Below are 12,583 nucleotides of genomic sequence, written 5' to 3'. Positions count from 1 at the left end.
CTGGGCTCACTTTACTGTTTCACTAGAGTAAAAGCTATCTAACCAACCATTCAGAATAAAAACAATCACACATACACAAACTATCTAAAACATGCAACCATTCCTGGTGGTATTTAGCTTCATCTCTTTATGTGTGACCGCGTCGTATTTCTTTAAAAAGCATCGTTTCGTTTCGTTTTTAAAGAACCTAGAATCACTGGTGTTAAATGTCTTGTGGCTGATTGCTATTACCCAAGCCTCTGCTTCTTTCAAACATCATATGTACAGCCCTTACCTCTCCGTGCCTCATTCATCAAGTGGCAAGGAGAAATATTTACACTGATGGCTACTTGGTCTAAGCATACTATGAAGTTGCCCACCCCATAACCGCCACCTCTTTTTAGCCCAATGCTGCAGGTCAATATATGCATCACCAATGGAGAAATGAAACAGCTAGTGACATGGCAGGGAGCCAACTCTTACCAGACAAAAGAAAATGATTCTATCGATCCTAATAGAAGGATTCCTGGGGTATGCCCTGTTCCTACTTATAAGGGTAGGCACCTAAAGCGGAAAGGTTTAGAGCCAGGTCAAACCAGGAGTGGTGATTACTTTTGAAATCTGAGTCAGTGAGGGTGGAAAGAAAAAGAGAACCATTACTGAGAAGAGACAGGGTCAGAGCTTAAATCCAAGAATCAGGGTAAGGGGAAAAATGGGAGAACGAGTGAGAAGGCTGGTGGTCAGACAGGGGAGCAGGGACTGGGCTGAGGAACGTGGTTCAGTGTGAAACCAGGCATGATGGAACTGCGGGGACTCATTTTTTACAGTCAGGGCATTCCGTGAAGTCCAGAGATATGAGTTAAGGGAGGCTCATGAGTGTGCATCCTAAAAGTCGGGATTCCTGTTTTCATCTAAGCCCTGCTATTTCTCGGTGTTGTGACCTTGAGCAGGTCACACTATTCATTCCTCACTTGACAAGTGAAGACTGAACTAACTGCTTAACCATAGGCAATTATTCAGTGCCTATCTTTGACCTAAGCACGGGTGAAATTAAAAAGAAAATAAGCCATAGCCCCTACATCAAAATTTTTTCTTATAAATTTAAAATATATACTATGTCTTATGACAGCTCTGATCTTATTTTCTTCAGTAAAAATTATGTTTTGCATTAAAACCTTCAATGCAAGTTTTAATTCTGCTTTTGTATTTTTAGCTGTCTTTATCATTTCCTTTTTTTCCCCTCATTCCATTGCCTTTCCATCTGAACTCATTTTTTTTCCTAATAAGTTTCTGCTCTCTTTCATAGAGATGTGCTTAAAAAAAAAATCCTATTGAATATGCAAAGGAGTTTTAAAATATTTTCTTTTGGTTTCAGTAGTAAGTAAATTTTAAGAGGCCTTTCCCTTAAGGCCTCAAAATGGTATTCAAAATGGTATTTCTTTTTCTTTGTGTGCAACATGTTTTTCCTAATGGACTCACTTTATTATCTTTTAAATTCATTTTAACTAGAGCACTATACATATTCAGAGTTTCCCAGCATACAGTACACAATTTACTCTCAGCCCCACTAACTGTAACTTGGATTTGCCTCTTTAGATCTATAGCTAGCTGCCAATTCCCAGAGTCCAGCAGTTTTTATTTTGTGTCCCTCTGTTGCCCTGAGGTGGATCACCACTGCCCTGCTTTCTAATCCTAGAACAGATGGTAGACAAGCAAAACTACACCCCTCCTTCAAATTCACAGGGTTTCCCTGTCTCTGCCCCTTTAACAGAGTTTGATTCAGGGTCCTTAGAGCTGCAGTGCATCACCATTCATTCTAAATCAGACTTCCAGCCCAGTTGTCTACTTGGGTTGGCAGTTTTCTAATGGATTGAAGTGAAAGGGAAGATAAGGTCCGGGTTGCGGAGGAGTTCTGGGAAACTAAACTCACTGGCTGCTTCCAAAAAGCAAAACAAAACAGAACAAAAAACCTTAATCATCAGCAGCAGAGTAGAGGGATGACTGCTCTGTTTTTAGGCTTAAAGGGAACTTGCATTTTTAAGCTAGGGACCAGAAAGTGGAGAGGTCTCAACTTTTGCAAGGCTCGTGGTTTATTTTGTTCTCATGTCAGATATTATGATTATCAAACAAGTTACATTTAGTCTTTTAGATTCTGGAAGGTCTTCCCAGATTCTCTCTGAGATTGTCAATTCTAGTTTTCCTAGCTGAAAGTCATCTTAATTGTTAAAGTCAGAATGAGTTTATGCTTTTTTTTTTTTTATCTTCGCAGGTATTTTCAAGCGAAGCAGAGAAAGGCTGCATCGGGGTTTGCTGCCCAAATGCCACCTAAAAAAAAAATTCAAAATCAAGTATTTACTGAGCACCTCCTTCGGCCTGTATAGATGTCTGTATTATAGGGACCATACATTATGTACATACACCCATACGCACACTCTCACACATGTACAATATTATTTCCCCCATTTTCATGTGAACTTGGAACAGGTACAGTTTCTTTTTTTCTTTGTGTTCCCTCAGCTTGGCATAGGCCTGCACGTAGTAGGTGACCAATAAGCATTTTTTGAATGGATGAATGTCTAACAAGGGTAAGAGAAAAGAGCCAACAGAGGGGAGAGAAAGAGTGTGATGCTGCTGAAGCAGAAGGAGAACAGGGAGCGGTCAGTCATTCTCTGAGAAGGTCTTTTAATTACCTAGATAAAATGCTAAATGCAATCTATCACTGGTTAGACAACGATATAAAAAAATCCTGAACATTCACACGCCATGCTCTCCTCCCCTCTAGAACACTGCACATGCTATGATTCCCTTGGTCCCAGACCCTGTTCCCTCTGTCACTCAGTGTCAATGTCACCTCCTATCTGAAGCCTTTCCTGAGTGCTGAGACCATGTTAGGCCATCATCTTCCACACGTCTAAGGAGCGCTGGACAGTGAGTGGCACCTGGAGCTTGACCCTGTATCCCCATCGCCTGTTTATATATTCTGCCTGCCTCCCCTCCCCGACCCCACCAAAACACCAGTGCTCCTGAAAGCTGCAGTTGTGTCTAGTTACTTATATCCCCCACCAACTATAACAGGGCCTGCATTTGTTAAAATAATTAGTTAATTCATTGATGAACAAAGGCACTCATATTATAATAAAATAGAAACTTATCTTCATTTACCTGGACATTATGACTGGTTTTAAATACTGATCATAGGGATAGTAAGAGTCAGTAGTGATCTAATTCATTTAGAATTAGCAGATTGCTCACATGTATAATTTTTCTAAACCAACAGATGACCTCTTATTATCTCCATGTTGACTATCAATTATCAATAAGTACGTATTAAGCACTTAGTATGTACCCAGAGAAATATTTCAGGAGCCCAAAGAAAAAATCATATATGGTTCTTGTCCTACTGGGATTTTCTTGACATTCTAGATGTTACGTATTTTTTAAACTTAACATTTTATCAAGCGCTTCCCTCCCTTGAAATATGCTCCATGAATGTAAGGATTATACTTTAGCAGTACTTGCTACAATGTAGGCACCAAGTACACATTCTATGAATGAGTGTTGGAAAAAGTAGTCACATTGTAGGTTCTGGCAAAAGGGTAACATGATAAATAGATTCAGGGTGATTATTTTGATGTTATCCAAAATTGGATTGAGGGAAAGAGATTTGAACATAGATGCAAAAATCCTCAACAAAATACTAGCAAACCAAATCCAACAATACATTGAAAGGACCATACACCATGATCAAGTGGGATTTATCCCAGAGATGCAAGGAGTTTTTCAGTATCCACAAATCAGTCAGTGTGATACACCACATCAACAAAATGAAGAATAAAAACCATATGAGCATCTCAATAGATGCAAAAAAATCTTTCATCAAAATTCAATACCAATTTAGGATAAAAACTATCCAGAAAGTGGGCATAGAAGGAACCTACCTCAACATAATAAAGGCCATATATGACAAACCCACAGCTGACATCATACTCAACAGTGAAAAGGTGAAAGCATTTCCTCTAAGATCAGGAACAAGATAAGGATGTGCACGCTCGCCACTTTTATTCAACATAGTTTTGGAAGTCCTAACCATGGCAATCAGAGAAGAAAAAGAAATAAAAGGAATCAACACTGAAAAAGAAGAAGTAAGACAGTCACTGTCTGAAGATGACATGATACTATACATAGAAAATCCTAAAGAGGCTATGATAAGACTACTTAGAGCTCATCAGTGAATTTGGTAAAGTTGCAGGATACAAACTTAATACACAAAAATCTGATGCATTTTAATACACTAACAATGAAAGATCAGAAAGAGAAATTAAGGAAACAATCCCATTTATCATCACATCAAAAAGAATAAAATACTTAGGAATAAACCTACCTAAGGAGGCAAAAGACCTGTACTCTGAAAACTATAAGATGCTGATGAAAGAAATCGAAGATGACATAAACAGATGGAAGGATATACCATGTTCTTGGATTGGAAGAATCAGTATTGTCAAAATGACTATACTACCCAAGGCACTCTACATATTTAACGCAATCCCTATCAAATTACCAATGGCAGTTTTCAGAGAACTAGAACAAAAAAATTTTAAATGTGTATAGAAACATAAAAGACTCTGAATAGCCAAAAGAATCTTGAGAAAGAAGAACAGAGCTGGAGGAATCAGACTATACTACAAAGCTACAGTCACCAAAACAGTGTGGTACTGGCACAAAAACAGAAATATAGATCAACGGAATAGGATGGAAAGCCCAGAAATAAACTCACACACCTGTGGTCAATTAATCTATGAGAAAGGAGGCAGGAATATACAATGGAGAAAAGACAGTCTCTTCAATAAGTGGTGCTGGGGAATCTGGACAGTTACATGTAAAAGAATGAAATTAGAACACTCCCTAACACCATACACAAAAATAAACTCAAAATGGATTAAAGACTTAAATGTAATGCCAGACACTATAAAACTCTTAGCGGAAAACTTAGGCAGAACACCCTTTGACATAAATCGCAGCAATGTTTTTCTGGATCCACCTCCTAGAGTAATGAAAATAAAAACAAAAATAAATAAATGGGACCTAATTAAACTTAAAAGCTTTTGCACAGCAGAGGAAGCCATAAACAAAAGACAACCTATGGAATGGGAGAAAATATTTGCAAACAAAGCAACCTTCAAGGGATTAATCTCCAAAATATACAAACAGCTCATTCAGCTCAATATCAAAAAAACAAACACAATCAAAAAGTGGGCAGGGGCTTCCCTGGTGGCACAGTGGTTGAGAATCTGCCTGCCAATGCAGGGGACACAGGTTCGAACCCTGGTCTGGGAAGATCCCACATGTCGCGGAGCAACTAGGCCCGTGAGCCACAGCTACTGAGCCTGCGTGTCTGGAGCCTGTGCTCCGCAACAGGAGAGGCCGCGACAGTGAGAGGCCCACGCACCGCGATGAAGAGTGGCCCCCGCTTGCCGCAACTAGAGAAAGCCCTCGCACAGAAACAAAGACCCAACACAGCCAAAAATAAATAAATAAGTAAATAAAAAATAAAAATAAAGGAATTCCTTTTAAAAAAAAAAACTAAAATAAATATCCTTTAAAAAAAAAAAAAAAGTGGGCAGAACATCTAAATAGACATTTCTCCAAAGAAGACATACAGATGTGCAAAAATCATGTGAAAAGATATGCAACATTGCTAATTATTAGAGAAATGTAAATTGAAACTGCAATGAGATATTACCGCATACCAGTCAGAATGGCCTTCATCAAAAAGCCTACAAACAATAAATGCTGGAGAGGGTGTGGAGAAAAGGGAACCCTCCTACACTTTTGGTGGGAATGTAAATTGATACAGCCACTATGGAGAACAGTATGGAGGTTCCTTATAAAACCAAAAATAGAACTACCATATGATATATATGGTATATACCTGGAGAAAACCATAATTAGAAAAGATACATGCACGCCAATGTTCATTGCAGCACTATTTACAATAGCCAGGACATGGAAGCAACCTAAACGGCATCAACAGATGAATGGACAAAGAAGATGTGTTACATATATACGATGGAATATTACTCAGCCATAAAAAAGAATGAAATAACGCCATTTGCAGCAACATGGATGGACCCAGAGATTACCATACTATGTGAAGTAAGTCGAAAAGAGAAAGACAAATATCATATGATATCACATATGTGGAATCTACAAAAATGATACAAATGAACTTATTTACAAAACAAACAGACTCACAGACTTTGAAAACAAACTTATGGTTACCAAAGGGGAAAGGTGCAAGGGAGGCAAGATAGGAGGCTGGGATTAACACATACACACTACTATATAAAAAATAATCAGCAAGGACCTACTGTACAGCACAGGGAACTCTACTCAATATTCTGTAATAACCTAAATGGGAAAAGAATCTGAAAAAGAATAGATATATGTATATGTATAACTGAATCACTTTGTTGTACACCTGAAACTAACACAGCATTGTAAATCAACTATACTCCAATATAAAATAAAAATTTAAAAAAAAGAGAGATTTTGGGGAAAATTTTTAGCCCAGAATTTCCTTCCTTCTATCTTAACTAGGTCATCTTCTCCTTCCAGTGTTGTGAGGTAAATTCATCGAATGACAGCTATTCAAAGGTAAGGCTAACCCAAGGGCAGTTATTAAGGGAAATCACTGCTAAGAAACATCAGGTGATGTATGAGGTATGTTTATAAAACAACAGAACTTTTAAAAAGATAAATATACCAGGATTTTTAATACCATTGGGCATATGTCCCTGTGCAAGAAGTCTCCTTTGGTGATTACATACTTATTCATACTTATTCTAATGAGACAGACACTCTTAAAAGCACTCCATTGTTTCCTTTGGCATTCTAGTCTGTGTCTGGGCTACCCTTATTGGAATTCTAATGACGGTAATTCTTAAGTTTCTGGATGTCAGGGTTGGTTTTAAGAAACAGACAAAAGCCACTGGGAAGCCATGGTACCTGCCATGCTGGATGACGAAGCTGGTACAGCAGGTGTTGGCAAGGAAAGGACCCCAAAGGAAGGACTCCAGATCCAAGCCCTGGACTTCAGAGCCGCAATCATTTTACGATACAACCCTGCTTTGTTTGGGGGTCATTTTATGAACTGGTCATGCTTCTTCACTTCTTTAACATTTTAAGTGTCTCCTATATTTGGCTTTAGATATTTGTCTCTAATTAAGACATGGATTTTTGTACTCATACAAAATGTGTGCTTCCCCTAACCTCTGTTTGTACCCAGAAAGCCGGTTACCTGAAAGTACGGCTTTCTAGCTATAGCCTGTGGCCACGTGGCCCTCTCCAGACATTCCTCTTCTGCTTCCATGGGCCAAACAGGAGGCCAAGACCATTATTTGTTGTGTGGGCACGCTTCATGGACTCCGGACAGACATCACTTTCGCTATGTCCAATTTCTTTTCTTTCCACCGTGACTCCCTTTTATTAGCAGAAGTTGCTCATGTCAAGTCAAGTAGGTAATGAAAATAAAGATTGGGTCTTTCTGTTGGCCTCATAAAAATATTTAAAATATTCTCAATAGAATTAATCACAAAGCCAAAGCCTGTTAAGTTTTGAAGTTCCTCAAGCCAGCAGGCCTGCTCCACTGTCACGCACTGCATAAACCTTGCACTGCTCATGGCCTCCATTCTACACCCTTGCCATGATGCACCTCACACTCTGCTCTCCACTTCTTGACATCTGAATTCTGAATTCACGGCCTCTTTTCTTGTTTGTGGTCTCTCCTAGCCTCTTGGAACTGTAGGTTAGCTCTTTTTCCCTAGCTTTCACATGCTTCATCCGTCCTCAAACACAATTCTCTGTGGCTAAGCTATTCTTAGCCAACCGATTTCACTTGGCCATCAAGATGTTATCTCTTAGCTTAGGTGATTGTGAGCTCTTCCACCAAGGTCATCCTGGCCCCTCCGGCCCCAAATATCTGCACTAGAAGTGACTCTGAAGGTCACTAAGAGCCGAATTTCACCACCAACGTAAGTTATCAATTTTATTTTACTTTTACCAGAGTTTATCTGAAACCCTAATAACGTTGGCATGCATTCTGAGCAGCCCTGACTCAGGGCCTAGGCAGATGGGTGGCTGCAGTAAGCTAGACCATAGGTGGTAACATTTACCACTTATTCACCCGGCAGCCTGGAGATGGAGATGGAGAACATGACTCTTCAAACTGATGTAAATACAAAGATTACATAGGCAGGGGCTCGCGACTTCCAGCCGCTCCGTGGGACAAAGAGGCACCAGTAGCTACATGTAAGAAATCCTGCTTTGAACGCTCTCAAGGGTGGCTCAGAAACAATGAGAACTTCCAGCAGATCATCCTGAGGAGCGGCAAGAACCTTCACAACAGCAATGCATCTGCAAGAAACCAGTGGGCTGTTGGCCGGCTTTGTTTATTTTTCCTCTTTTGCCTTCTCCTCACTTTGTTTCTTTCAAACTCTGTAGCCCTTTGGCCCGCCTTCACCTTCGTGCAAGGACTGACTGTTACTTACCATGCCCTTTAGTGTCAGATCTGCTAAGGGAGACCGGTTGCCATGGAAATCTGGCCAAACATGTAAATCAACAGTGAGGAAACCCACGGGCTGAGCCTTCTTAATCAGATCCAGGTGACTGTTCAAATATGCATATATACTCTGGCATCTGGAAGAGAAGTGGATTTTGTTTTTAAAAGGGGGGGTGGGTAGGGTCAGGGAGCAAATTGCTTTGTAGAAAGAAATCATTTGTACTCCCATATCAGATCCAGAAAGTAAGCAGGGTCCAAAAAGCTTCAGCAAAAAAACCACCCCCAACCCATAGAAATCAGCAAACCACACTCTCAAATCATGCTGTACTCTTATCAAGGATAGGAGGCCTGTCCTGGTGGAAGGTGGAAAGGTTTGGACTCAGAAGACCAGATCCAAGAATCGCTTTACTCCATTGTAGGTGTGTAACCACTACTGTGAGAAAGTTATTCAAACTTTCTGAACCACTCTCTTTGCATCTGTAAAAACAACCATCATAATCCCTGCCCAACTGACCTCACAGGGGTTTGTGAAGATCAAAGGAGACTATGTAGATGAAGACACAGGATTTTGCAAAATGTACACTACTGGACATATGTAAAGGCTTTTTAAAAATCAGTATTCCTAATTATAATAATAATATGTTGGTGAATGGAGATGGTTCCCAGACTCAGGATAGGAGTTTGCTAAGGGCAGTGATATGATGGAATGAATGCAGTTAGGATCAGGAGTTAGGAGGCTTGATTTCCAGCCCAAACCTACCAAACGACATTGCACTAGTTCTTTCTCTTTTTAAGCCTTCGTTTCTTCACACGTAGAATGAGAGAGTCAGATGACCTTTCTCATTCTCTCAGTCTATGTACCTGAGAGGGAGACAGAGATGATGGGCTTGGGAGTCAAGGCAGTCCTGCATTCAGATGCTGGTTCTACCTGTCCTAGCTGGGTAACATGGGCCGGTGACTTAACCTCTCTGAACTTCAGTTTTCCCATACATATAATGGGTATAAAATACCTCACTGGGTGAAATCTCACTGCATGACACAGAAGTTCGTTACCCTTCCCCTCTTTAAAGGTGCCTCCTTCTCTTGAACTGACAATTCTAGAAGAAAGTGGGTTGGCATCCCATGCCACTTCCCACTGGTCCCCTTGGAACCACAGCCTTAAACATGGCTTGAATAATAGTAGGAAAAAAGTATAGGAGATCAATGACCAAGGGAGGTTGATATCTAAGATACATAAGATAATATTTATTATTTACATTTAAAATGTTTTAGGAGTGCAGCTCAGCGATTTCTAGTTCTAGTTTTGTGACACTGTGAGTGTCCCTCTGGATCCCATGAAATTCCTAAAAGTTTTCTAAACTAAGTGTAAAGAAAGAAACAGACGAGTAGTGGTTTTCAAACACCTATTAAATAAAACTTTATGTGGAACTCCAAGATAGAAAATATAGAAAAACAAAACTTTTCTATGTAAGTGCGTGTATGTGTGTAAGTGTGAGAATGTGTGTGTGCACGTGTGTGTGAGTGTGAGAAGTGTGCTGGGCGGAGGCAAGGGCAGTCCTACCTACCAGGCACTCTCCTTGCTTCTTGCCCTGACTCCTCATTCCTGTCTGTAAAAATCTTCGGCCCTACATTGTATTAGAAGATGAAGATCTTGTTGGGAAAAGGCTCACCAACCAGAGTAACATCAACTGCGGCTCCTTGTTCCTCTGGCCTTCAAACATAGCCCAGTGAGCCGAGTACCGCTCACACCCCTTTACAGAGGGGATGAGTAAGGAGTGCAGACATGTGACCGAGTCCAAAGTTAAACCCTCTCTGTGATTCTGAAGCCATGTGTTTTCTGTATCCCCAGCCAGGAATTATTTGTCAAAGCCCTACATTCAAACTCTGTTTTAGAATGATTCTGTGACAGCGTTAGGAAAGGATCCTCTGAGGTCTCCACGGAAGGTAGGGCCAGAACCACATATCTGGGGAGAATACGATCACACCCTGGTTTTCTACCTCCCAGCTCTCTCTGCTCCTGGTCCAACACAATCACACGGCCAGCGATGGCCACAAAAACATCCTTTCCAGCCAGAAGTCAAGAGTCTGCACTAATTCTAGCAACACTGAACTTCAGAAGAGCATCATTGCACTTAGAGTAAAGGGATTTAAAAAAAAAAAAAAGAAGCACATGTCTATAAATCTTTTGTCTCTCAAGGAATCTCAGAGCAGGGCATTTGGTTTCAGACATCTGGGTCAATAAGAACCTATCGGCCTAATTACTATTGATTTGTCATTGTCTCATTTACTGTGGGTCTTTGCAAACAGTGAGATTCATTTAGCCTCTACATATACGGTCACTCGTGCACTAATGAGATCCCTGGGGGATGGGGCATATGCTTACCCCTTTGACTCCTAACCTCCTCGCAGCTGTATGTTTATTCTTTGAATGCAGCCATTCTCCTGCACATTTTTTCAATTATCCCTTACCATGTGCGCTATCTGAGTATATCATTCAAAATGAAATGCACTTGGAAAACATTAAAATAACAAATGCACATCATTATTCACATAATTTTAACCTTGCATGGTGCCTTTTTTGGTTTTGACTTTGTTTCAGTTTGTATGTTTTATCAATTCTTTCTCAAATGGCGGTCTGCCCTCTTCCAGCTCGGGAATCACATATTAACTGTTCCTAGTGATACGTCTCCCTCTTTTTCATGAACTCCAGACTCATTTATCCTCTTTTAGAGAGAGAAATCCTTGCTTTCCTAGTCCTGTTGCGTATGAAGAAGAAAATACAGTTTCAAGAATCACAAAGCGACTTCACTGTATACCACCAGGTGGCTGACCAGGTACACTAAACCTCTCCAAGCCTAGTTTACTTTTTTGCTATCAGGGCTAATACTTTTACCTTATAGGCTGTTATGAAGATTAAATATGGAGTCCTGAGTACTATAAAATGATAGCTGATCAATAAATAGTTCCCTCTTGTTTTCCATCACAGGAAATTCACTTCTAGAGTCAGGGAAGATTTTTTCAGACTTTATGGCTCACAATCTTCAATGCAGACTACACCCCTGGAATCTCTACTTTCCTTCTCCATAAACCATTTAATTCTTTGGATTCACAGGATGCCCAAAAGTATGGTGACCATACTTTCAAACCCCAAATCAGAACGCATGGTCTAACAGAAGAATTTGTGCCTTTTCTAGGAGTAAGAGAAAGTCTTGGAAAAGAAGCTTCCACACTATCTCCAGTTCCTCCTTGACCCACTGCAATAGGTATTCTGCCCGCCCCATTCTACTGAGACTGGCTCCACCATGAGGAGAAATCCCCGCTTTGTTGCTGTCTCCAATAGACCATTATTTGCCTTATTTTACTTGAACTGTCTTTTGCATTTTGCACCACTTGGTCACTTCTTACTAATTTGTTTTCATCCCCTTGTTTCCAGGCGACAATACCCTTTTGGTTTTCCAGCTGGTTCTCTTCCTCTCTTTATCCCTTAAGTATATGAAGACTCCCAGAGACCTGTCCTTGGCCCTCTTCTCATTCTTTCTATACCCTTGGATGATCCCATCTTCCTTTCAGGGCTCCAGTTAACTAGCTAGTGCTGAAGACTTCCAAATATATGCCCTTATCTCCTGCTCATTTCTCTATGATGAGTTCCATGTCAAATATCCAAGCACCCATCAAATGCTTCCTCCTGGATGCCCAAACGGACATCAATTAAAAAATGTCTAAAATGACACACATCATCTTTTCTGATATACTCACTCTTTTTTCTACACTCCTTGGTTTGACCAAAGGCAATCTCATTTAAGTGGTTGCTCAAGCAACCATTTTGGGGGCAGAGTCAGAGTGGGTATCATTTTTGATTCCTCTCCTTCCCTCAGTTTCCAAATTTAATTTTGGACCAGGTTCTGTCAGTTTATTATTTTAAATATTCCTCTAACCAGCATGCTTTTCCCCCTCATAACTGCTACTACTTTACGCAGGCCCTCTTCAAATGTCTGGATTAGAGGACTGGCCCTCTAACTTATCTCCTGTCTTGAAATTGTGTCCCTC

General features: G+C 40.3%; 1 protein-coding gene across 12 annotated transcripts in view; it reads right to left on the bottom strand.

Moving 5' to 3' along the window:
• The window catches only part of FGGY (FGGY carbohydrate kinase domain containing), a 434,091-nt gene that overhangs the window by 109,129 nt on the left and 312,379 nt on the right, over positions 1-12,583 (bottom strand). For all 12 annotated transcript variants that reach the window (XM_057531672.1, XM_057531675.1, XM_057531680.1 and 9 more), the window contains one exon: positions 8,526-8,673. In XM_057531672.1, coding sequence (XP_057387655.1) covers positions 8,526-8,673 — 148 coding nt within the window. The remainder of the gene's footprint in view (positions 1-8,525; positions 8,674-12,583) is intronic.

Source organism: Balaenoptera acutorostrata, chromosome 1, assembly GCF_949987535.1.
Source record: "Balaenoptera acutorostrata chromosome 1, mBalAcu1.1, whole genome shotgun sequence".
NCBI lineage: Eukaryota > Metazoa > Chordata > Mammalia > Artiodactyla > Balaenopteridae > Balaenoptera > Balaenoptera acutorostrata.
This window is presented reverse-complemented; position numbering and strand designations above follow the sequence as displayed.